Source organism: Sprattus sprattus, assembly GCF_963457725.1.
Source record: "Sprattus sprattus genome assembly, chromosome: 1".
In the NCBI taxonomy this organism is placed as follows: Eukaryota; Metazoa; Chordata; class Actinopteri; order Clupeiformes; family Clupeidae; genus Sprattus; species Sprattus sprattus.
Window position 1 is genome coordinate 19,114,498 of NC_137920.1, and position 26,290 is coordinate 19,140,787.

The following is a 26,290-nucleotide window of genomic DNA, read 5'->3' on the forward strand; positions in this document are numbered from 1 at the left end:
ACTGGACCAAGGAAAGATATGCATTACTTATGTGAGGCTGATGGAAAGAATATGAGAAATGGATAGAGATGAAGGGAAAGAGGAGTGGAAGAGAGGGAGAAGAGAGGGATGAGGAGGAGTAGTCTAGGCCTGGGCCACCTCCTCCTCGCCATCCTCCTCAAACTCGCCCTCCTCGGCGGTGGCGTCCTGGTACTGCTGGTACTCGGACACCAGGTCGTTCATGTTGCTCTCCGCCTCGGTGAACTCCATCTCGTCCATGCCCTCGCCGGTGTACCAGTGGAGGAAGGCCTTGCGGCGGAACATGGCGGTGAACTGCTCGGAGATGCGCTTGAAGAGCTCCTGGATGGCGGTGCTGTTGCCGATGAAGGTGGCGGCCATCTTGAGGCCGCGGGGCGGGATGTCGCAGACGGCCGTCTTCACGTTGTTGGGGATCCACTCCACGAAGTAGCTGCTGTTCTTGTTCTGCACGTTGAGCATCTGCTCGTCCACCTCCTTCATGGACATGCGCCCGCGGAAGATGGCAGCCACCGTGAGGTAGCGACCATGGCGCGGATCGCAGGCGGCCATCATGTTCTTGGAGTCGAACATCTGCTGGGTGAGCTCGGGCACGGAGAGGGCGCGGTACTGCTGGCTACCCCTGCTGGTGAGGGGGGCGAAGCCGGGCATGAAGAAGTGCAAACGGGGGAAGGGCACCATGTTAACGGCGAGTTTGCGGAGGTCGGCGTTGAGCTGGCCGGGGAAACGCAGGCAGGTGGTCACGCCGCTCATGGTGGCCGACACCAGGTGGTTGAGGTCACCGTATGTGGGCGTGGTGAGCTTGAGCGTGCGGAAGCAGATGTCGTAGAGCGCCTCGTTGTCGATGCAGAAGGTCTCGTCCGTGTTCTCCACCAGCTGGTGGACGGACAGCGTGGCGTTGTAGGGCTCCACCACGGTGTCAGATACCTTGGGCGAGGGCACCACGCTGAACGTGTTCATGATGCGGTCGGGGTACTCTTCGCGGATCTTGCTGATGAGCAGGGTGCCCATGCCTGAGCCGGTGCCACCGCCCAGGGAGTGTGTGAGCTGGAAGCCTTGCAGGCAGTCGCAGCCCTCGGCCTCCTTCCTCACCACGTCCATCACAGAGTCCACCAGCTCTGCCCCCTCCGTGTAGTGGCCCTTGGCCCAGTTGTTTCCGGCACCACTCTGACCTGGATGGGGCGCAGAGGAGGTATGAGACATGCTGGAAACATCCGGAATACTTTAGCACATTAGCATGCTAGCATGCTAGCATGTGGAGCCAGTTTCAGACCATGAATCATTTTCTTTGTGTAAAGGAATGAGGGCATATGACGTTATCTTCCACTCACACCATATAAACAACATTAGCATATTAGCAAGAGGAATGTAGAACATGTTGGCATCATCTTAGCTTCAGAAAAGGGAATGTGAAAACATGTTAGAATCATGTTAGGTAACGTAATATGTGTTTGAGTCATGTAAGATAATGTAGAATATGTTAGAATCATGTAAGGGAATGTAAAATGTGTTAGCATCAAGTAAGGGAATTTAAAATGTGAAACATATTGGTTTTCATGTTAGCATGTGAAGTGACCAGTGGAGAAGCATCAGGATGTACTAGGAAAGCCAATGGATTTAATGGTAAAACAAAGTGATCAACGTGTTCAAACTAAAATGTAGGTTTTTGTGTCAAGAGAGCCTGAGGAATGCAATATTTAAATGCAGGTCTCCAAAACAAGATGACTGAGAATATAATGTATTTAGACACATCAAAACAAATACGACGACAAAAAAAAATAGAACATGATATTTTACACTTAGTATAGGAGGGCTGCTGCAACAGAGTTAAACATCTGCATGTCTATTCACAAGCATTTTCTTTTTGTGCATAGTCCTATGACCACTACTAGAAACCCAAGACCAGTCACAAAGACATGATTGGTGAAGTTGGCATACCAAAGACAAAGTTGTCTGGCCTGAAGATCTGCCCAAAAGGTCCAGAGCGGACTGAGTCCATCGTTCCGGGTTCCAGGTCCACAAGGATGGCGCGTGGAACATACTTGCCTCCTGAGAACACAAACACACACACGGATTCAAGCTGGCTGAGTTGTGTCAGAACAGAAAACCCACTCAGACACACACACACACACACACACACACACAGACACACACAAAGAGTGCACACACACAGACAGACACACACATGCAGACACACACATGCAGACACACACCGCCACACACGCACACTAGAGAGGCGCAAATGGGCTATTATTTAATCCGCATCACAAAACGCATGATCCGTCCGCTATCCATCCGCACCAATTTTTTTTTACCAATTTTCAAAACCGCACCCGCCCGCCATCCGCCTGTTGTTTTTAGGTATAGGCGCTGCTGACGTGAGGCTGACGCAAGGCTAGAAAGTTCTTGCCGGTTCTTGAAAGGAGACTGATCCAATGCCGCAAAGATATTTAAAGGATAAAGTCCCTAGTATGAAAGCCTATTGGCTATGTTGTAGCCTATCCCCAAAATATTATCAGTGAAGTGACGTCTGTCTCCGATCGATGCACAGGGAGAAACTTTAAAATAGCCAAGCACATCGGCAACCTGACCTTACCATAGTCTGGTAGGCCTACACTTTTTTATCATCTATCTATAAATTCAGGAATCTCTGTGTCAGTGTCAGTCTGTCTGGGACGTATCTCCCTGACGGTAGTTACATAGTTATGAGATTTCGCATGTAGCTTACGCATGTCATGAACCTGTGCATCCTTGATTTTGAAGATTTTTGAATTTATACTTTGCGAGATATTTGTATTTTACCGTTTCCCGTAGGAAACAATGGGTTATCGTTTCACGTCCCGTCGGCACTATGGGTAGTGACGTCACAATCAAACAATATACGCCTAGCAGTATTAAACTATCCTGCCTTCACTCAAAGTTAAGAATAGCGTTGGATACGAGGAGGTCCGCATTCAAATTCTTCTTGGTGAACAGATACAGACTTTTGCTCAGGTAATCTTAAGACAGTGATTGATTTGATCTATTCGTTTATTTTTAAGCTTCTTTATGTTAAGTTTCAAAGTAATGTAGCTTACGCATGTCATGAACCTGTGCATCATTGATTTTGAAGATGTTTGAATTCATAGTTCGCGAGATATTTGTATTTTACCGTTTGCCGTACGGTGCAAACCCATGTCACCGTTTTAGCGGTGTAGTACTCCACTCTTGCGTTGTGATTTTGATTGGCACCCAGCCTTTTATTCATACACTCTGACAGGTTTAATGAACACAGAGCAAAGGCGATCACACACAGTATCTTCCGAATGACAGCCTCTCCCAGCCAGGGTAAATGCAGACTGAGGTTTATAATATTGCAATGATGAGAAAACAAAGTACAAACGAATTACAACAGATACATCGGGACACTTTTTTGTGAATGATGTCATAGTCATAGAACAGTCGTCGTCATAGATTTTACCCCCTACGGGCACTGCACTAGTCTATCTATAAATCCAGGAATCTCTGTGTGTGGGTGTGTGTCAGTGTCAGTCTGTCTAGGGCGTATCTCCCTGACGGTAGTTACGTTAGTTATGAGATTTCGCATGTAGCTTACGCGTGTCATGAACCTGTGCATCCTTGATTTTGAAGATTTTTGAATTTATACTTCGCGAGATATTTGTATTTTACCGTTTCCCGTAGGAAACAATGGGTTATCGTTTCACGTCCCGTCGGCACTATGGGTAGTGACGTCACAATCAAACTATATACGCCTAGCAGTATTAAACTATCCTGCCTTCACTCAAAGTTCAGAATAGCGTTGGATACTAGGAGGTCCGCATTCAAATTCTTCTTGGTGAACAGATACAGACTTTTGCTCAGGTAATCTTAAGACAGTGATTGATTTGATCTATTCGTTTATTTTTAAGCTTCTTTATGTTAAGTTTCAAAGTAATGTAGCTTACGCATGTCATGAACCTGTGCATCATTGATTTTGAAGATGTTTGAATTCATAGTTCGCAAGATATTTGTATTTTACCGTTTGCCGTACGGTGCAAACCCATGTCACCGTTTTAGCGGTGTAGTACTCCACTCTTGCGTTGTGATTTTGATTGGCACCCAGCCTTTTATTCATACACTCTGACAGGTTTAATGAACACAGAGCAAAGGCGATCACACATAGTATCTTCCGAATGACAGCCTCTCCCAGCCAGGGTAAATGCAGACTGAGGTTTATAATATTGAATTAATAATTTAATGAGAAAACAAAGTACAAACGAATTACAACAGATACATCGGGACACTTTTTTGTGAATGATGTCATAGTCATAGAACAGTCGTCGTCATAGATGTTACCCCCTACGGGCACTGCACTAGTTGTAATAAAACGCAATTTGGTACACCATTTAAATATGGTAATATAGCCTACTGTTTTTTTTTTTTTGCAAAATGAAAGAAAGCCTTTTAAGGAAACGCCGACTCGAGCCTATTCATTCCGGATTTTCACCGCATTGAAGGCTATATACTGTAACAACCCCAACACTTGCCTGCTTGCCTAGCAAATCAAAGTTTTCCGACTATTTTCTAACCTTCTTTCTTAGGTGTTGATGTTACTGAGCTAGAAGTTTAACTTGTTCTGAACATCTCGCGCTGCCAATGCCCAATGTCACTTCTGAGTCAAATCACTCCATCATCTCTATGAAATTCCATATTCCACGAGTGGTAGGCTACAATGACTGGCTGTTTTAAAATATAACTTATAGCCCAACGAAACAAAATAACCCAGGCAGTTTCATCTACGAGACGTTAAGGCTTCTTCCAATACTGACAGCTGACTCATAGCTTGCAGGTTTGCGGCGCTGCAAGTAGACGCAATTTGTGATGGATCGTCACTTAATTTAAACTTTTTTGCTGTATGAATACACGGAACTAGGCCAATTTACTTCCTGATGAAAATTGGATTATTTCAAAATGTGCTTGGAAGTAGGTAACGACATTTAACAATGTGTAAATATTTAGAATTTCGTTGGTTAAACCGCCACCCGCCCGAATTTAATTAAAATATAATTTTTTGTCACGTCATCCGCCCGATCCGCGGTTTAACCGCGGAGTCCGCGGCTGCGACCGCCAACCGCACATCTCTAACACACACACAAACCTGAAGCACTTGTTTATGTTACTTATAGTTATAGGGAGCGTGCCTATGTGTGTGCGTGGGGTGTGTGTGTAGGGGTTTGGGGGTGGGTATAGGGTTGACTGCTTGTTACAATGGTACGCACCTGAGGCTTCATTGTAGTAGACGTTGATCCTGTCCAGCTGCAGATCACTGTCCCCATGGTAACTTCCTGTGGGGTCAATTCCATGCTCATCACTGATCACCTCCCAGAACTGAGGACGAGAATAAGAGAGAGAGAGAGAGAGAAAGAGAGAGAGAGAGAGGGAGGGAGAGAGAGAGAGAGAGAGAGGGAGGGAGAGAGAGAGAGATAGGGAGAGAAGGAGAGGGAGAGGGTGGGAGAGAGCGAGAGAGAGGAGAGTTATGATCATCGTTATTGACTATCATCACCAGGATGCTGGGCACAGTAAGATAAATAATGAACAGAGTATTGTGGTGGAGTATATGTGTGTGTGTGTGTGTGTGTGTGTGTGTGTGTGTGTGGAGAGAGGTTTTGGGGCCTATTGAGTAAGGCTTTGCTTGCAAGGATTAGATTTTCTTTTAATAAGTACAAAAATCCCATAAGACCTCCGCATTAGACAAAATACACATTCATAGCTTCTAATAAATACATCTTAACCACACTTTCAAGGGGATGTCGGTAATATAACGTTTTTACTGAATACGGACTGGTTCGGATTGCACAACCCCTCCCCCACCACCCAAACCAGATCGAGGATTTATATTTCTGCACACATGACGTTAAAGACAATTGTGACAGCGCGACCTTCTCGAGCGATCCGCCGATGGGCCACACCCATCCCGTTACATCGCCACACAGTAGCCTCCATTGACGGTAGAGATGCTGGCGACTGACAAAACGCGAGCAGATTGTGCGCAATGGCGATGGTCGCCACGGCCAGTATTCTACTGGATGATTTGCGTTTGCCAAACGGCTTCCCCAAAAACAGACGTGTCCTCTATACAAATGCAAATGTTTGGAATGATATCAGTGACGGCAATCGATAAGCGCTACAAAGCGGGCGAAGCTGGTTTCAGCCGGTAAAAGGCACTAGCGTTTAAAGATCCATAGGACAGAGTGCATGCCAACATCTCCGGCGAACACAGTTTAAGCGCATTTCTGCAGATAGAATCCAAGCAGAGGGTGCATTGTCATTGAGGGATTAACTAAATCACGCCTATTTTTAAAGGGTGGATTGGGCCTTCAGGGAAAGACAGCAACGTCAACGTACCTTAGCCCCGATCTGATTGCCGCATTGGCCGGCTTGCAGGTGCACTATCTCACGCATAGTGACGTTAGGTGGTTAAACAGCTGCAACACGGAGAAAATACAAAGTTAAAGCGACGGCTTGACTGCGGGATTCGCGGTACGTGGCACTCGGTCCGCTGCTGTTCCTTGTTGCTCCACTCTTCCGTCTGGTCTGTCTGGCTGGCAGTGCGCGCTCCCGTTGACTCCTCCCGAACGCAGCACGCCCTGCGTAGACTGTGCTGCAGCATGACGTCATCTCCACGGCAACGGTGAAGGAGGAACTCAGTTGAATTCAGAACTCAGTTGAGGAGAGTTAAGAAGAGGCAGGTTACCATGGCAGCCAACGGAGTAATGAAGTAAAGAAAAGGGAGTAAATTGCAAAAATGGGTGTGGAGTGTTGGATCAGTGACTTAAAACGTATTAACTAAAACATGGATTTAGTCACAAAGGAGCTTCTTTAAAAAAAACTATAATCAGGGTCGAATGCTATACGGTACAGATTTTATTCACCAAATATTAACACATTTTGAGCTTTCATTAGAAATAAGTGTGGCCAATTTGTCACACACACAATTCCATAGTCTTTCCTGGTTGACAGATAACAAAGTCTTGCTAAAGATACATTAACTTTCTTATGATTGTAACTGTTTCAACTTAAAAAGCCTGCCACTTTTCAAAGTCACAAAACCAAGACCAATCAAGAGTTTCCATTTTAAATTTAAATGCTATGCGAATATTTTACATAACAAGATAAAGCATATGGAGGACCAAACCTGCCATATTTACAAATTAATGAATAAATAAATAAATGTCCACATCCATGCATTTAGACAGAAATAAATGGATAAATGTATTAATTAATGCACAATTGTCAATCAATAGTTACTTATAATTTACATTTACGTATGTATTTATTTATTCATTCATATATTTATTCATTCATTCATTTATTCATTCATTTATTTGTTCATTCATTCATTCATTTATTTATTCATTCATTCGTTGTTCCCAATATGATAATGAGAGGAGGCCAGTAGGCGTGGAAACTGACGTGGTAACTGACGTTCAGACATTTTGCAATCAATCCAGAGCCTTTATGATACTGATGTAATAATAAGGCTTCGTATGAGATCAACAGGTTATTGCTCTCAGGTTGTGCTTTAGGGTGACCAGACGTCCTCTTTTACCCGGACATTCCGAGACCTAAACATATTTGGGATTCCAAAATTGTTCGGGATTTTGCGTCATCGGATATTTGTGTTTCTGGGTCTTTCACAAACTCGTTTTTAAGACCTTACAAGTTTTGGAAAGGGTATCTCCCTTATGTTCCACCCTCTTGCGCGAGCTCTGACTAGAGAGAACTGTCATAGGTCATCGACAGCCCTCCCAGTGTTGCCAGGTGCACAATAATGATCCTCCAAATACGATCATTTTGAGCATTTGGCACGATACTGAGCACTTTGCCGGCCCCACTAGGTGCATTGTTTACAATAACGGTGATTTCCTTCACAGGAATGGTACCCCATATTCAAAACCATAGTAGGCTAAGTTAACAAATATTGCCTAGGAAAAGTGATCTGCGTGATAGCCCGATGGGCGTCTCCGCTGCGCAAATTAAAAGCTGTGTGTGTTTTGTGCCACTTAAACTAGTTCTAAAGTATGCCAGGGGGACTTTTTTTCCCCGCAATATTGACATTTCGGAATATTGGCCTTTCGGAACACTGTGCCTACGGGACTTGTAGATCTGACACAAGGTACCCTGAGAGATTAGAGGGACACGTCGTTTTTGTTCGCATTTCCAAAGCCCAAAACATAAGAGGAAAGTTGCCAGCTGTGGATTAAACAGTGTGGGAGACCCCACTCCCAACTCAATATATCGCAAAATACACAAATGTCTGCTCCAAAATAAATGAAGCTGCTTGCAGTTAGCTAGCTATCTATCGCTAGTTATGATGACTAACTATCTTGTTGAGAGAACATCCCCTAACAGTTGTGGTTCATGGCAACTAGTTTTATTACCATCAGAAGTACATAACTAGTCTCTCCAACAAATGTGTTAATGTTAAAATCAAAATGTTAATGTTACCGTCAAAATGCTAATGTTACTGTTTGAAAAATTGCAGTCTGAGCTATTCTCCTAGCTACTAGCGATAGCAAACGCCAGCTATTTGCCAGGAGCTCAACACACTACATCAATGTTGAACAAAACGTCCCAAAAGGCCATTAATAACTTTTTATATTTAAATCTTTGTAGCATTTTGTGAATGGCAAGCCTACTCCTGAGTATCCCATGGTATGCATAAAGCACAACCTGAGAGCAATAACATGGCGATCTGATACAAAGCCATAGCATTAAATCAGTATCATCAAGGCTCTGGATTGATTGCAAAAGGTCTGAACGCCAGTTTCCACGTCAGTTTCCACGCCTACTGGCCTCCTCTCATTATCATATTGGGAACAACGAACGAATGAATGAATGAATGAATGAATGAATGAATACATATATGAATGAATACAAAATACATACGTAAATGTAAATTATAAGTAACTATTGATGGACAATTGTGCATTAATTAATACATTTATCCATTTATTTCTGTCTAAATGCATGGATGTGGAAATTTATTTATTTATTCATTCATTTGTGAATATGGCAGGTTTGGTCCTCCATAAAGGCAATTGTATGGCATATCAGATCAAACAATACAATTCTGCAATGACTCAGCACGTGTTAAGTTAATTTATTCATTCACTGGTTAATGTGTTCATTATTTCAGTGGTTAATTAATGAATTTAATTAAACAAATTCAGGGGTTCATTAATTAATTCAATTAATTCAGGGGTTTATTAATTAATTTAATTTATTTGGGGTTTACTTCATTCATTCATCCATTTGTTCATTCAATAAGTGGTCAACTCATCCATTAATTAATTCCGTGGTTCATTCACTCAATTGATTCTTTCAAAGGTGCATTCATTTTGTCATTCATTCAGTCATTCATCCCCTCATTCCCCTAACCCCAGGAGGATGGTGGGGACGGGGGGGACATGTCCCACCCAGATTTATAGTGACTCCGATCCGTCCCCACCATCCCATCTGCTGCCTAGCCCTTCAGCGGTTCATGGTCCACAGCAGGCTCAGGCTGAGGGCGAACACGGCCAGCGCCGAGGCGTAAAGACGGAAGCAGAGGGAGTCTAGCGCCTCCATCAAGTGGAGCGCGTCACTGCGCTTTCCCCTCCACAAGTTCAGAGCCCGCAGCTCCTCGCCCACCTCCCTAAGCTCCTCCCCCAGAGCACGCATCACACAGCCCTTCCCACAGGCTCCCGCATCGAAAGAGCGCTTAAAACCTGCCAGGAAGGAAACAAGACATACACACACAAATACACAAACACACACACACACACATACATAACCACACACATACATACACTCAAACACACACACACACATACATAACCACACATACATAAACACACACACACACACACACACACACACACACACACACACACACACACACACACACACACACACACACACACACACACACACTAAATGTTATTTTCAAGGAAGATTGGGAGTACAGTTTCTGTCTGTCTCTCTCTCTCTCTATCTCTCTGGGTCAGGGTCACACACCATTACTGAATGAAATAACAGAGACTCTAGTGTGGAATATGTATATCTCTGTATGCATGCAGCCTATGTGTTAATGTCACCTGTTGTTAACAAAACAAGTTTTCAAAAGGATATCTGGATTACTAAGGAAACTGGAGGTCATCTCTCTCTCTCTCTAAACCGCACACACACACACACACACAAACACACACACACATACACCGACACACACACAGACACACACAGACACAAACGCGCTTCTTTTTCTCACTTCTGTAAATCTCTCTTTGTCTTTCCTTTCTCTCTCTCTCTGTATCTCTCTCTCTCTCTCTCTCTCTCTCTCTCTCTGTTTTGTTGTCAGGCTATGTAGTGCTCCATTCATGCTGCAGTGGTCTCACCTCTCCTGGTGCCGCTGTCACACGACACATGTTGCTCACGCGTCCTGCCCTCTGGTGGTGGCATGAGGAAGTTCAGCCTCTGGGCCAGTCTGTGCAGTTGGTTGGGCTGGGCATCTGTGTGTGTGTGTGGCTGACTAAGAGCCAGCAGCAACACACTCTCGCTCAAGCTTAAGGACAGGAACACCAGACAAACCACCAGATACACACCTGGAAGTAAACAAGCACACACACACACACACACACACACACACACACACGCATGCACACACACATTTGATTTGATCCCCTCCCCTTCACTCCTGACAACTCTCCTCTCATCTCTCTCTCCTCTCTCCTCTCCTCTCCTCTCCTCTCCTCTATCTCCCCTCAATCTCTCCTCTCCTGTCGCTCTCCTCTCCCGTCTCTCTCCTCTCATCTCTTTCATCTGCTCTCCCGACTCTCTCCTCTCGTCCCTCTCTCCTCTCCTCTCGTCCCTCTCTCCTCTCCTCTCGTCCCTCTCTCCTCTCATCTCCCCTCTCAACCCTTTTTCCTCTCCTCTCATCCTCCTCACCTCTCCTCCCCCTCTCCTCTCTCCTCCCAACCCTATCTCCTGTACTCCCCCTCTCCTCTCGTCTCTCTCACCCAGCATGGGAGTGCTGTCTCTGAAGGGGGGCAGCAGGTCCGTGGCCAGCAGCAGGTAGACGGTGTAGCCCAGCAGCAGGGTCACCTTGAAGGGCAGCCGCTCGGCACTGTCCACCGGGATGCAGAAGCCGGCCAGGTCCACCAGCATCACCAGAGCACTGGGTACCAAAAGGTTCAACACGTAGAACAGGGAGTGACGACTCAGACCCAGCTAGAGAGAGAGAGAGGGAGGGAGAGAGAGGGAGAGAGAGAGAAAGAGGGAGAGAGAGGGAGAGGGAGAGGGAGAGGGAGAGGGAGAGGGAGAGAGAGGGTGGGAGAGAGAGGGAGAGAGAGAGACAGAGGGAGAGAGAGGGAGAGAGAGAGAGGGAGATAGGGAGAGAGAGAGAAAGAGGGAGAGAGAGAGAGGGAGAGAGATAGGGAGAGAGAAAGATATGAATAGAGAGGGAGAGAGAGAGAGGGAGAGAGAGGGAGAGATAGAGAAAGAGGGAGAGAGAGGGAGAGAGAGGGAGATAGGGAGAGAGAGAGAGAGAGAAAGAGGGAGAGAGAGAGAGGGAGGGAAATATGGAGAGAGAGGGAGAGAGAGAGGGAGAAAGGGAGAGAGGGAGAGAGAAGGAGGGAGAGAGAGGGAGAGATAGAGAAAGAGGGAGAGAGGAAGATAGGGAGAGAGAGAGAGAGAGAAAGAGGGAGCGAGAGAGAGGGAGGGAGATAGGGAGAGAGAAAGATATGGAGAGAGAGGGAGAGAGAGAGGGAGATAGGGAGAGAGAGAGAAAGAGGGAGGGAGAGGGAGGGAGAGAGGGAGGGAGGGAGAGGAGAGTTATGATCATCGTTATTGACTATTATCACCAGGATGCTGGGCACAGAAACATAAATAGTGAATGATGACAGTCTTGTGGTGGAGTAAATGTGTGTGTATGTGTGCATGTGTGTGTGGGTGTGTGTGTATGGGGTTTTTAGGGGTTATAGACTTTTATTTAGGTTACTATTGAGGCACTTTCTCACTCCCATCTCCCTATTTCTCCCTTTGAATACTGATGCATTACAGCCTGAACACCACCCAACCTGATGCAGTCTAGCAGAGCCTGAACCCCAAAAGAACGAAAGAGAGAGACAGAGCATACGTATGTATTTTCCACGTCAAGGTGATGCCCTTGGCATGGGATGAGTAAGTGTCGGATGTGGAGTTGCATTTGTAACCTAGGGAACACTTCTACCTGAAAGGTGAGGTGGGAGTAACGGAGTCCGGCGTGTGATTGGCTGAAGGCAAGGGTACGTGTGGAGGTGTGGTCCCATTCGCCATGAGTGCTGAGAGGAACAAGGCTGCTGTTCAACACACTTGATTGCGCCAGACACAGCTCCAGCTCCTGAACTGTACACACACATATGGACACACACACACACAGGGACACAGACACACACACACAGAGGCACACAATTAGAGTGTTTCACAATGTGTGTGTGTGTTTGTGCGTTTGTGTGTATGTGTCAGTTTGTTTGTGTGTGTGTCCCTGTGTGTGTGTGTGTGTGTGTGTGTGTGTGTGTCTGGGTGTGTGTCCGTGTGTGAGTGTGTGTGTGTCCGCGTGTCTGTCCATTTGTGTGTTCATGTGAGTGTGTGTGTGTGTGTGTGTGTGTGTGTGTGTGTGTGTGTGTGTGTGTGTGTGTGTGTGTGTGTGTGTGTGTGTGTGTGTATATATACCTGTGTGTAAGTGAGACTGGAGTGTGAGGTTGCACTGTTGTGTGTCGAAGGGGAACAACATCATGGCCATATCACAGCGCAGAGTCACCATGACAACCTCCTCCCTACTGACCCAGCCACTGCTGTTCACTCTCACAAACAAGTTTGTGTGCTGCCTCTCCTCAGAGATCCTAACAAACACACACACACACACACACACACACACACACACACACACACACACACACACACACACACACACACACACACACACACACACACACACACACATATATACACACACACATAAACACTCACACGCACCACACGAGAGAACTCTTCTTTTACTTCTGTTACTGTAATTCAAATTTTGGGGAAATTCCAAGACATTCCAAGTCACACACACACACACACACACACACACACACACACACACACACACACACACACACATCTCACTGGCACACATACACACACACTTCCCCCCTTCCCCCACCAAAACATACACACACACACACACACACACACACCAGACACACACACACATACACACACACACACACTCACGCCTCTCGGATGCTGATGTCCGGGGTCCATAGGAGAGACGAGGGGAGAGAGATGTGCTTCATGCCTTCATATAAGGAAGGATCCCATCCCACAAAGTCATCCCTCCATCCCTGACACATGATGGACAGAGTCATCAGCCAATCAGGGAAGGGTGGTGGATATGCCACACGCCAAGTCATGTCACTATAAATACTATAAATTAATTACTTTAAAGTAATTACTAAGTAGTATGTTATTGATAAAAAATAATAAGGAAATAAAGTTAGTTACTGTTAAATTTCAAGATATTTCATTATTATTGTGTTTTTACCGTATTTTGTGATTTATTTCTCTTTAAGTGTTTGTATTCTCATACCTTCTCCCATCAATGTGATGGGTGGGTTAGGAGAAGATCAGCAATAAAGAAGGGAAAGCTTACCTGACTGATGAGAATATGGAGTCCTATCTTTTCTTCTTTCTCATTCTACACACACACACACACACAAACACAAGTGCTGTACGGTATTGTGATATGGTTTTCATTTTATGTGTTTTTTCATCTTCGTCTTCTTTCTCTTCATTTTACACACATACACACACACACACACACATACACACATTCTCTCACACATTTTCTCACACCTACACACACACATACACACATGCAAACACACACACAAACACACACACTCACACAAACACACACACACACACACACACACACACACACATACACACACACACACACACACACACATGCAAACACACACACACACACGCACACACACACACAAACACACACACACGTACACACATGCAAACACACACACACACACACGCACACACACACATGCACACACACACACACACACACACACACACACACACACGTACAAAATGAAACCGTAGCACAATACTGTACAGCACTTGTATCTGCACATATATTACAGTTCCTCACTACTTCAGAAAATACATCCTAATTATTTGACATTCCCAAGTTTGTCGTCCTTGTTTATGAAAAAGTACGAAGAGGCCCAGCTCACCACATCCAGTACGGAAAGAACCCTCATCCCCACGTGGACCTTCACCGACCTCTGCCAGAACCGGACTGGCCGCACCCACGGAGACGAGAACTGGGTCAGGTTGCGGACCACAGAAACCAGGTCCTGAGGTTCAGTGTGTTCTGGGACAGAAGCAGCTACAGAAATGACACCAAATGGATGCACTTGCAAGTCACTGTCTGTGCTGCTTCCGTCCACTGAAGCATTGGAAACACTGCTGGAGGTAACACTGCTGGGGGCAATACTGCTGGGGGCAATACTGCTGGGGGCAACACTGCTGGGGGCAATACTGCTGGGGGCAATCCTGGTGGGGGCGATACTGCTGGGGGCAATACTGCTGGGGGCAACACTGCTGTGCTACTTTTGAACTAATTGTGCATATTCTCATAGGCAGTTATGTTCACTTTTGGACTAGTGCATATTCTCATAGGCAGTTATGCTCACTTTTGGACTAGTGCTTATTCTCATAGGCAGTTATGCTCACTTTTGGACTAGTGCTTATTCTCATAGGCAGTTACCGGTATGTTCACTTTTGGACTAGTGCTTATTCTCATAGGCAGTTATGCTCTCATTTGGACTAGTGCTTATTCTCATAGGCAGTTATGTTCACTTTTGGACTAGTGCATATTCTCATAGGCAGTTATGTTCACTTTTGGACTAGTGCTTATTCTCATAGGCAGTTATATTCACTTTTGGACTAGTGTATATTCTCACAGGCAGTTATGCTCACTTTTGGACTAGTGTATATTCTCACAGGCAGTTATGCTCACTTTTGGACTAGTGCTTATTCTCATAGGCAGTTATGCTCACTTGCCAATCATATGAATATTTGTCAGAATCAAAAAGGGGGGACAGAGGGTCATCATCAACTCTTACCCTCTCTCTCTCTCTCTCTTTTTCTCTCTCTCTCGAACTCTCTTTCTGTCTCTCTCCCTCTATCTCTCTCCCTCTCCTTTCCGTTTTTCTCTCTCTCTCTCTCTCTCTGTATCTCTCCCTCTCTCTCTCTCTCTCTGTATGTCTGTCTCTCTTTCTATCTCTTTAAGCTTTCATTTATGTTTAATCTTTAATCTGCTTATTTATAAAACGCAGGGAAATCCTAATGTACATGTATAAAAACTTGCCTTGCCAGGGCTTACCTGTAGATGTCTGGGTAAAGGTAATTAAACCTGTCTTTCCTGGGCTTACCTGTAGATGTCAAGGTAACGGTCATTAAGATGAAGCCGGTCCAGACCAACATTGCCACCAGCTGTTCAGCTCTTGCCCTCTTCGGATCACTCCTGCTCCTCTCTCCGGCCCCTGCTCCTCTCTCCTCTGTCGCCCTCAGACTTGGTCATCTGCAGTGACGGGCTCTTCTCTTCTCTGAAGCTTTACCCATAATCATATTCAAATAAGCTCTCTATCTCTCCCTCTTTCTCTCGCTCTCTCTCTCTCTCTCTCACACACAGAAACACACAGACACGCACACACACACACCTGCTCTCCTTCTCACAAGGGGACATGATTTTGACTATCACCTTCACACTGTCCTAGATAGTGTTTCTGACCTAATGGCCGTTACTTTGATAAGGTTCACCTGCCTGTTGGGTTGCCATGGTGAACAGGAAGTCGTGCAGCGTGTGTGAGTGCAAGTGGCCATGGAGAACAGGAAGTCGTGCGGTGTGTGTGAGTGCAAGTTTGCCCCCTGTGCAACTAGTAGGTCGATAATATTTGTGTAACAGTAGTTTGGTTGGGTTTCAAGTCAAAGGCGTTTTGCCTTTTCTCTATTTTTTTGGGTCAAGCACCTCACAAAGTCAATTTCCATCATATTGAGATATATATTGCAGCTGTTGAACAGATGTCATTAAACTAGAAGGAGGCTCTGTAGATAGTTATTTTAGTGAGCCAACAATCAACAATTTCATTCTTACAATATGCTCTGAGTGCAACAAGTAAAAGAAGTTTTTTTATTATACGTTATTTTAATTATTCTGATTATTATTGTGTTGTACCAAGGCAATGTGTAATTAGCGCAATTTTACCACTAGATGGCGATCTAACTTTACTGTACTTCACAAGTCGCATAACTCATCAGTGCTCTTCCTTTGATCCTTGCATGTAGGCTGTTTGAGGTGTGTGTTATAGTCACAGAGGACGACATTCGCTTCTGTCAAGCTTTACTACACCTAAGTAAGTAATATGGAGTAAAATGGCAGAGATTATTAAATAGACTGGATACCACAATACAACAGGTTTAGATGTTATATCTTTTCATTACTGTCTAGGGTCACTTTAAAGTCCAAGGTTTCCATGAAAACATGCATGAAATGACTTTGAATAGGAAATATAGCAAAATGAACAGGATATAAAGCCATCGACAAAGTCGGAAATAATCCATTTTAATCAAAATAATAATTGTGTCTTGTAGTATATATGTACATGCATGTGTTTAATTTAGCTGGCCTTATTGTATCTTATAAGAGGTATTACATCGTCGTAAGATGAATGTGGAATTTAAAAGCTGTGTTGGTAGGTAGGTCTGTTTAAGAAATATGAATGGGTCTGAATAGCATATTGTGTAATGGTACATGTGTATCTGTAAGTGTGTGTGCACACGCACATGTTTTTCTGTGTGTGTGTGTGTGTGTGTGTGTGTGTATCTGTGTGCATGCACGTGTGTGTGTGTGCATGTTTGCACATGCTTGTGACAAAAAGTGCTTAAGTAGTTGCCTTCAGGAATTTTCCAGACTCAAATTAAAATGTTTCTCTCAAACTTTGCTTCTCCTTTTTTTTTTTTTCTCCACATCCCCCCATCCCCCCCTCCTCTATCAATGTTACCCAAGAGCCTTTCCTGGAACTGAAGTGAGTGGGTGGGACGTGTGTGTTTGTGTGTGTGTATGTGCTTGTGTGTGTGTGTGTGTGTGTGTGTGTGTTTGTGTGTGTGTGTGTATGTGCTTGTGTGTGTGTGTGTGTGTGTGTGTGTGTGTGTGTGTGTGTGTGTGTGTGTGTGTGTGTGTGTGTGTGTGTGTGTGTGTGTGTGTGTGTTGTGTGTGTGTCTGTGTGTGGGTGGGACTGCAGCGATGTATTAAGGAGCAGAGCCACGCTAAGCAGTAGCAGACAGGATGCGTGTGGACCTGCTGGTGGTGTGTGTGGCCGCTGTAGCTCTCTCGCTCCCCGATCTCTCAACATGTGACCCACTGTGAGTAGACTGTTTTTCTTATATGTTTGCGAACATGTACACACACACACACACACACACACACACACACACACACAAACACACAAACACACACACACACACACACACACACACACACACATACAGATACACTCATACCACGCACACACAAACAAACACACAGACACAAATACACACAGATACACTCACACCACACACACATACAAACACATACAGATACACACACCAGTTGCATTTCATACCTCCCTCAGTTCACCACTGACCTTTCAACTCTGACCCCTCAGCTATGTGATGTTGGCTCCTAACCTCTTGAGGGTGGGCACCCCAGAGAAGGTGTTTGTGGAGGCCCAAGACTACACTGGTAACGCCTTTGACGTCACCCTCACGGTGATGGACTTCCCCAGAAAGACCAGGGAAATTGACACCAAGACAGTGACCCTGAATGCAACGAACAACTACCTAGGACTTACTGAGATAACAGTGAGTGACATGACTTTGCATCATTTAAAAGGCACACATATGTTTTTTGTCCTTTGCGAAGCAACCGGACATCTGTACAATGTCATAGGGATAAACTGTTGCATCTTCATATGGCAGCTATTTGCCACTTTGGATGTATTGTTGATGTATATTTTTTTATAGACAACTAGTGTTGGGTGGCTCAACGTCATGTGAAGTGCAGGTAACCCAGGCTGAGATCAAATTCAATTCCCCTGGAAAGAAACGTTTTCACAGCATGAAATCGCCAGCTGTCTCACCCAAAGACACCAGTTAGCATGACAGTATTGCGGTTGTCAGTGCCAATGCCAGTGCGAGCTGTCTCACCCAAAGACACCAGTTAGCATGTTAGTATTGCTGTTGTCAGTGCCACCTGTGCTGTTGTTGGTGTTGCTTCGTTTTGACCAAGCCCTGTTACAGTTGCATATCATTTCAATATTCTTCTTACCTACACCTGTAAATGACCAATATAGTTTTCATCCATTTGGTGTTACTAAAGACTACAGTATCATGAGAATACGTCCATCACACACCCCCACTGATAACTAACTTCTAGGTAGTACATTTCATGGTTAACCTTGTAACTATTGCAAAGACTCAGTATAATTCTTCTGGACTACACCTATAAAATAATGCTCCGGAAACGGACACTTCAACCCTCAGATCCCTGACTCTGGCAGACACTTCTTTGGTGAGGATGCAGTGGAGAACCAGTATGTTTATCTGCAAGCGACCTTCCCAGACCGATCTCTGGAGAAGATCGTGCTGCTCTCCTTCCAGTCCGGATACATCTTTGTGCAAACTGACAAAACCATATACACTCCTTCAAGCACAGGTGTGTTAGTGTGTGTGTGTGTGTGTGTGTGGTGGTGGTGGGGAGATAATGTGTGTATTCTGTAGAGGGTTTGTGCGTGTGTGTTTTCTGGTGTCCCCATTAACTTGTGTGTCTTTCAACAGTGAGGTACAGAATCTTCTCGCTGAGTCCAGGACTAAAACCCATTCACTCTGGCATCTCTGTGGAAATCATGGTAACTGGCTTTGGCTGTTCTCTGTGTTGACTGCGAGTGTTGTGGTAATGACCACGATTTTGTGGTGGTATGTCATGTGGTATAACTACAATATTGCTGCTTTGGTCACTTGGTATTCAATGTAATATCCAAATGGTGTCACTATACAGAACTATGAGTGGCTGATTGTCTGGCGGCCATTTCTATTTTTTTTATTTAGACCCCTAATGGAATTACCTTTTCTAGAGATACGTACCAATCAAAAGTTTTGGACACACCTTTAATATTTTTGAGAAGTGTTTCCTTTTCTTTTATCATTTTCTACATTGTAAATTAATATTGAAGACATTTAAACTACAAAAGAACACATATGGAATGATGTACAAAACAAAAGTGTTATCCACCATGTAGAAAATGATAAAAGTAAAGAAAAACTTCTCAACAAATGAGAAGGTGTGTCCCAACTTTTGACTTGTACTGTATGTGTGTCTTATTTAGAATCCTGATGGTATAACCATTTCTAGAGATGCGTGTGTGTGTGTGTGTGTGTGTGTGTGTGTGTGTGTGTGTGTGTTTATGTCTTATTTAGACTCCTGATAGAATTACCATTTCCAGAGAAATTCTCTACCCTGATAAAGGCATTCGATCTGGAGAGATCAAGCTTCCCGATATCGTCAGGTACTGAATCTTTTAATTGACTGCACAGTTTTCTTTGTAGATAACAAATGCTTACATTATTATTTTTTTTTCACTTTTTATAGCTTCGGAATTTGGAAGGTTGTCACCCGGTTCCAGAGCACACCACAGAGAAACTTCACAACACAGTTTGAGGTCAAGACATACGGTGAGGAGACCATCCAGACTAATGGAAGTTTCATAAGACCCATCATTACAACTGGCAGATGTAATCTACCCAGTTTCATTTTGTTTTCCCCCCCAAACATTTAAATTCTTGTTTTCTGTCTTTTTTCAGTTCTTCCCAGCTATGAGGTCACCCTGATTCCAAAATCCCCTTTCCTGTATGTTGATGATGATGATCTTAAGGTTGACATTTTAGCAAGGTGAGTGTAGTAATATTTTTGTATCTGGTGAACATGGATTAACTCATGGTGTGAATAGCCTCACTCAAAATGGCTGACAAATAATACCAAACTGTCAAACTGCTGAGAGGCGAAAGCTAGGTTGTTAACAAGATAAATTGACTTTGCCACAACTATCTTTGGACATTGGAGTGGTGCCAAACATGCAACAACAACTGATTGAGTTAACGTTAAAGGACACTGTTAGTTATAATTGGCCATAAGGAACATCCATACACAAGAGAGTGGGAGGAACTAGGTTCCTTTAAAAAAGACTGATCAGCGATTCATACTAGGAGATCATCCATGGACCATGTTCTGTTGTTGCTCAATGACTGCGATACAACTTCATAAATAAGGCCTGCTGGATTTATCTTTTTCAAACCCAAGCCGTTTAGAGAACAAAATGACATCTCGTCTTAGTGAGGTTGTCTCGTTAAATGAATCGTGGCCGTTTTTCCAATTTCCAATTCAGGTATTTCTACGGAAGAGAGGTGACAGGCACAGGCTTGGTAGTATTCGGTGTGTTGACACAGGACAGTGTGAAGAAAAGCCTACCTGGATCTTTGAGGAGGGTTGAGGTGAGAATAACATTTTGAATAATAACAATAATGTTGGCTATTCTTTGATCTACTTCGATTGATGTTACTGCTCTGGCTGCTCTGCAGATTCGAGAGGGCAAAGGAGAAGCTGTGTTGACGAAAGAGCAGATTAGAGACACCTTTCCGGACACAAACCAATTGGTTGGCTTGTCTCTATATGTAAAAGTAAGCGTGTTAACAGAGACAGGTAAGGATATGCAACAGTATTTTTGTATCTATATGTGTGTCTGTGTGTGCCTGTGTGTGTCTTCATCGCATAAACAGTATTGTCCAATTACACAATACATCTGTTTTGAAAACATTAGCACCATGTTCAAATAGTAGAGGTCTAACCAAAGAGCCTTGAATATTAATTTACATGCTGGTGAAAATCTGCACTGGCCTGAACATGACTGAAATGAAGTGTCTGGTAAATAAAACAAGTTTTAGAAAATAAACTCCTTTATGCCTAAACATCCTTTTAATGCCTAAAAAGGTACATTAATGCAATAAATACATAAATAAATGTAGATGTAAATGTAGTTGTGTTAACTCACCCCAGGAAGTGAAATGGTTGAGGCAGAGAAGAAAGGCATAAGGATTGTCACGTCTCCATACACCATTAACTTCAAGAGGACCCCAAGATACTTCAAGCCAGGGATGCCCTTTGATGTCACGGTAAGGCATCTTGTCTATGACTCGATATGTAGAAGCCCGTTTATCTGCTTCTAGCACATTCATCCATTTTGAGTTGATAGCAGCCTGGCTCTAACTTAAAATAGCAAAGGAATGCAAACACACACACACACACGCACGCACACACACACACACACACACACACACACACACACACACACACACACACACACACACACACACACACACACACACACACACACACACACACACACACACACACACACACACACACACACACACACACACACACACACACACACACACACACACACACACACACACACACACACACACACACACACACACACACACACACACACACACACACACACACACACACACGCACACCCATTATAATAAAAACTCAAAACTATCTCTACGGACCTAGACACCAATCAATTCAACTATCTGGTTATAGCAGTAATCGAAAACAAAGGGGACCATTAACACTACAAATTTATATAATTCGCCTATTTTGTGTCCATGGATGATGCCCAAATATCAAGTCCTGCACACTTCACAGCAGAAACTCTATTCCACAATGTTGAAAAATCTATGAGATTTTTATTTTATCAATACTATAACCCAAATGTGTTCAAGAAACTCAGCTTGCTATGCACCCTTTGCCAGTGACCAACCAAAGACAGCAAACCTCAGTGATGATTAACTACCAAACCTTTATATGATTACGTTTTTCTACATAGCACACAGTTAAGTCCCCTGTTATTTCAGTTAGGAAGCATAATGTATGCTAGACATGATGCAGGTACATAGTTAGAGCTTAGCTTGACCAGAGTTGCTAGTGTCATAACAGCAGGTCCAACTTTAATGCAGCAGCACTTTCTTTTATTTAAACTTGGCAAACAGAACCAGACTTGTGATGGTAGGACACATTTTAAAACCACAGGAAGCCAGGGACACCAAACGTTTCTCTCATTCAATGAAAAAGCTTTTTAAAACGGACAACTAATATAATGCACTGGGATCAAAGATGATTAGGCCTAAATGCTTTCAACCGGTGATAAAGAACTTTTTTTAAGAAGCTTTCAATTCATTGAAGGGAGATTTTGTTTTCCAGTTGTAAAAAATGGTGGGGATTAAATTGGTGCCTGCAAAAAGTGGCGGAGACAACTAGCTCTTTACTAGCTTAGCCAAGTCGGTTACCTCAGCGTCATTTATACGCTCGGCTTAGTGTCTTCACAAGCGAAGTCTTTTGATCTGAGCTAGTCTTTTTACTTGAGCTAGTCTTTTTACTTGAATGTGGGTGCAGCTTTGCTGACTCACTAGCTTAGGACCTCAAAGTAATTTCTTACTTGACACAAAAATCCAGAAACAAAAGTCTGTAATCCAAAAGTCTGCAATCCAAAATTCATGCCCCAGCATGCTTATGCCCTTTACTGCACCACAGAACAGGCTAATTTTATTGTCTTTCATAGTAAGGATCCTTATTCCAAACGTTAGTTTGACGGGCGGGGTGTGGGCCGTGGGCATGTTTGGACTTTTGGGCTGCTGGGATACACTTTACAGCCATGTCTTTACTTAAACAGATAAATACAAATGTTTTATTAAATCTTAGTTAATAAATAAAGAATAAATACGAAAAATATAAAAACAATCAAAATGATAAACAACACAACACGGGATAATGGAGGAAACAGTGTTCGGGTAGCAGAAAATAATACACGATGAAGTTGGAAGTCACAAAAATGACTTTGGACTTTCTGAAAAACGTGTCACAACAGGAAATCCAAACAAGCTGTGGTCTAATGTAAAATATAGTGTGAATTTCATACTTAAATATGTTTTGTCATTTATTTGTTGTCATTTGATCCTGTGAACAGGTATATGTTACTAATCCCGATCACTTGCCTGCAAGTGATATTGCGATAGAGGTAATAACTGCCACCGATGGAATCATACCAGCAAAAACTAAAAATGGAATGATCAAGGTCACTGTGAACACAGTAGATGGGGACAACACCTTGTTCATACAGGTTAGACCTCTAACTTTACTCACACATTAAGAAGGACGAAAATACACTATAATAGCACAGTAAGCCATCCAGTGAACAGCAGTTACATTACTGCGCTTTTTATTTCTTATGCAAAGTAGTATGTATTGTTTTACTAGGAATCTATTACTCGTAGCTTGATTGTTTTCTCCTTTGTACGTCACTTTGGATAAAAGCGTCTACTAAATGACTAAATGTAAGTGTTAATTTAAAGAAAGCCATCCAGTTGCAAGTGTATTTGGGGAACCCAGAAAAAATAAAGGGGATTTAAGGTTGATAAAGTTGTAATACAGTTTTATGAATATAAAGATTCAAGATACATTAAGTTATACGTCACCAAAATTACATTGTATTTATGTGTCTCTTAATTGTTCATGATCGCCATACTGGTGACTAGGAAATTGGAGAAGGTGAATAAATGTTTGATATTGAATTAATAATTAATAATTGTTTATGCCTTTTCATTTATATCTCTACAGTTGTTTTTCTTTTTCTTCTTCTTCTTCTTCTTCTTTTTCTTCTTGTTCTTTTTGTCACCGTCACCTTAACTTCTATCGACATCATCACCACCACCATCATCATTATCATATCATTCTTCTTACGGATCTCAGGTGAGGACTAAAGTATTGGGGCTGTTGGACGCAAGGCAAGCCGAGCTGAACATGACGGCCATGGCGTACCGGACCACCGGAGAGTCCAGGAACTACCTGCACATCGGGGTGCCCACAAGTGTGTTGACCATAGGTCAGCAAATCAAGATGAGCCTCTATGTCGGCAATAGCCCTGGCGCCAAAGACCAAGACTTCACCTATCTGGTGCGTTTGTTTATTTGTGTGTGTTTGTATGTCCCTGTGAGAGAAAATGGTGTGTCACACTTTATACATTTTTTCAGGTGATGCCATTTTCTATTTGAAACCGGACCTGCTTAATTTCCATTTGCCCCCACAGTATTCTAGATCTAAGATAGAAAGAAAAGATTTTGATGGGTTATCTGTAACATGACTTCTGCAATCTGTCACTGAAAAGTCTTGGAATTTGGGTATGCAATTGTAGGTGAAAATTGCCCCCAAAAATGCTGCAATTTAAGACGCTACTTGACTGCCTGCCAGTCTGTCAATTTTTCTGTTTTTCAGTTTTTTTTGTGCATTTTGTGGGGTTTCTACAGTAATACTTACATTCCTCTGACACCTTTGTCTTCACTTGTGGTCGACCTATTGCATTGTCTATATTGTTTTGCAGCCTCAAACCCTATTTCTTTGAACTTCAGATCCTAAACAAAGGGCAGTTGGTGCTTGCTGAGAGGATAAAGAGACAGGGCCAGACTCTGGTGACTTTGTCCTTATCAGTGACCAAGGACATGGTCCCCTCCTTCCGTATTGTGGCGTACTACCATGTGGGCTCATCTGAGGTGGTCTCTGACTCAGTCTGGGTGGACGTGAAGGATACCTGCATGGGAACGGTGAGGTTTGTCGAAATAGTCATACAAGAACCAGTACAACACCGTCTTTTTCAAGTGGATACAAGGATAAGAGTTCAAATAAGTTAGATTTTTCAATATTGTAAGTTTTGTGCTGTCAATAAATGTATAGATATACAGCATCCATTTACTTTTTCCTGAAATACACCCTGTTTGTTTCAGTTCTTTTGTGAATTTGTTTGCTGTTGCACATGTAAAAAATGCTTTGATTTAATTTAACTTTTACTTTGTATAACCTAAACTATAAAGAGCACCTGTATGACCAATCATTTACGTTTAACTTCCTGTCTTATTCTTTCTTTCTGTGCACACACACACACACACACACACACACACACACACACACACACACACACACACACACACACACACACACACACACACACACACACACACACACACACACACACACACAAACACACGCACACAGCTCAGAGTGGAACTTGCTGATCAAAAGGAGTACTGGCCTCATAAACCTTTCACTCTCTCCATCACGGGTGACCCTGGGGCCAGAGTGGGTCTGGTTGCTGTGGATCAAGGAGTCTACGTCCTCAACAACAAGCACAGACTCACCCAGAGCAAGGTAATGATATTGTGTCCTCATAGTGTATAGATAATCAGTATCAGTGTATGACCCTGGGGCCAGAGTGGGTCTGGTTGCTGTGGATCAAGGAGTCTACGTCCTCAACAACAAGCACAGACTCACCCAGAGCAAGGTAATGATATTGTGTCCTCATAGTGCATAGATAATCAGTATCAGTGTATGACCCTGGGGCCAGAGTGGGTCTGGTTGCTGTGGATCAAGGAGTCTACGTCCTCAACAACAAGCACAGACTCACCCAGAGCAAGGTAATGATATTGTGTCCTCATAGTGTATAGATAATCAGTATCAGTGTATGACCCTGGGGCCAGAGTGGGTCTGGTGGCTGTGGATAAAGGAGTCTACGTACTCAACAACAAGCACAGACTCACCCAGAGCAGGGTAATGATATTATGTCCTCATAGTGTATAGATAATTAGTATATTTGTATCATCAGGGTATCCATCCATCCAATCATGATATTAAAGATTATTTTAACTACTGTACTTTCCCAACTATTAACTTAATTAAGTTTATACATTTCTGCCAGTGGTGTAGTGGTCCCTGGAGAAGTGGGTATACTCTTATTTTTTTTAAAGCAGCCCATACAGCACAGGATAAACGCCCTGTTTTGAGAAGTGGGTATACGCAATGTTTACTGAAAAAATAAGTGGGTATACTCCGTATATCTGCGTAAACCCTGGACTACACCACTGATTTCTGCAACCCTGTGCTGCTCTGCCCTAAACATGGGAATTAATTGTTTTCCGCCTGGCAAAGCATGATCGTGTCTCTATCTCACGCTGTCTTTTTCACAAACAAATCCCATCAATATTTCCAGTAAAAACAACA

The 26,290-nt window shown here is 43.5% G+C and overlaps 3 protein-coding genes across 3 annotated transcripts in view; 1 reads left to right on the top strand and 2 right to left on the bottom strand.

The window, feature by feature from the left end:
- The window catches only part of LOC308374351 (tubulin beta-4A chain), a 7,042-nt gene extending 443 nt beyond the window's left edge, over nt 1-6,599 (bottom strand). Inside the window, exons 1-4 of the mRNA XM_080850125.1 lie at nt 6,400-6,599; nt 5,274-5,382; nt 1,954-2,064; nt 1-1,187 (exon numbers count right to left, since the gene is read on the bottom strand). The exon at nt 1-1,187 is cut by the window's left edge and continues 443 nt beyond it. Of these exons, the coding sequence (XP_080706251.1) occupies nt 124-1,187; nt 1,954-2,064; nt 5,274-5,382; nt 6,400-6,456 (1,341 nt within the window). The 5' untranslated portion in view covers nt 6,457-6,599 and the 3' untranslated portion in view covers nt 1-123. The remainder of the gene's footprint in view (nt 1,188-1,953; nt 2,065-5,273; nt 5,383-6,399) is intronic.
- A 2,929-nt stretch (nt 6,600-9,528) lies between these two features.
- Nucleotides 9,529-12,835, bottom strand: LOC308368243 (5-hydroxytryptamine receptor 3A-like; the record flags this gene model as incomplete). Its single annotated transcript, XM_080842376.1, has 5 exons — nt 9,529-9,764; nt 10,431-10,637; nt 11,052-11,262; nt 12,263-12,417; nt 12,745-12,835. The coding sequence occupies 5 exons, from the start codon at nt 12,833-12,835 to the stop codon at nt 9,529-9,531; spliced, it is 900 nt and encodes a 299-aa protein (XP_080698502.1).
- Nucleotides 12,836-17,428: 4,593 nt separating this feature from the next.
- LOC308374392 (complement C3-like) overlaps nt 17,429-26,290 on the top strand; it is a gene marked incomplete at its 5' end in the record, with an annotated part of 32,901 nt that continues 24,039 nt past the window's right edge. The window contains 14 exons of the mRNA XM_080850169.1: nt 17,429-17,505; nt 17,790-17,985; nt 18,667-18,838; nt 18,961-19,031; nt 19,600-19,688; nt 19,772-19,854; nt 19,984-20,071; nt 20,565-20,670; nt 20,758-20,878; nt 21,233-21,348; nt 23,211-23,363; nt 23,993-24,196; nt 24,649-24,840; nt 25,289-25,441. Coding sequence (XP_080706295.1) covers nt 17,429-17,505; nt 17,790-17,985; nt 18,667-18,838; nt 18,961-19,031; nt 19,600-19,688; nt 19,772-19,854; nt 19,984-20,071; nt 20,565-20,670; nt 20,758-20,878; nt 21,233-21,348; nt 23,211-23,363; nt 23,993-24,196; nt 24,649-24,840; nt 25,289-25,441 — 1,821 coding nt within the window. The remainder of the gene's footprint in view (nt 17,506-17,789; nt 17,986-18,666; nt 18,839-18,960; nt 19,032-19,599; nt 19,689-19,771; nt 19,855-19,983; nt 20,072-20,564; nt 20,671-20,757; nt 20,879-21,232; nt 21,349-23,210; nt 23,364-23,992; nt 24,197-24,648; nt 24,841-25,288; nt 25,442-26,290) is intronic.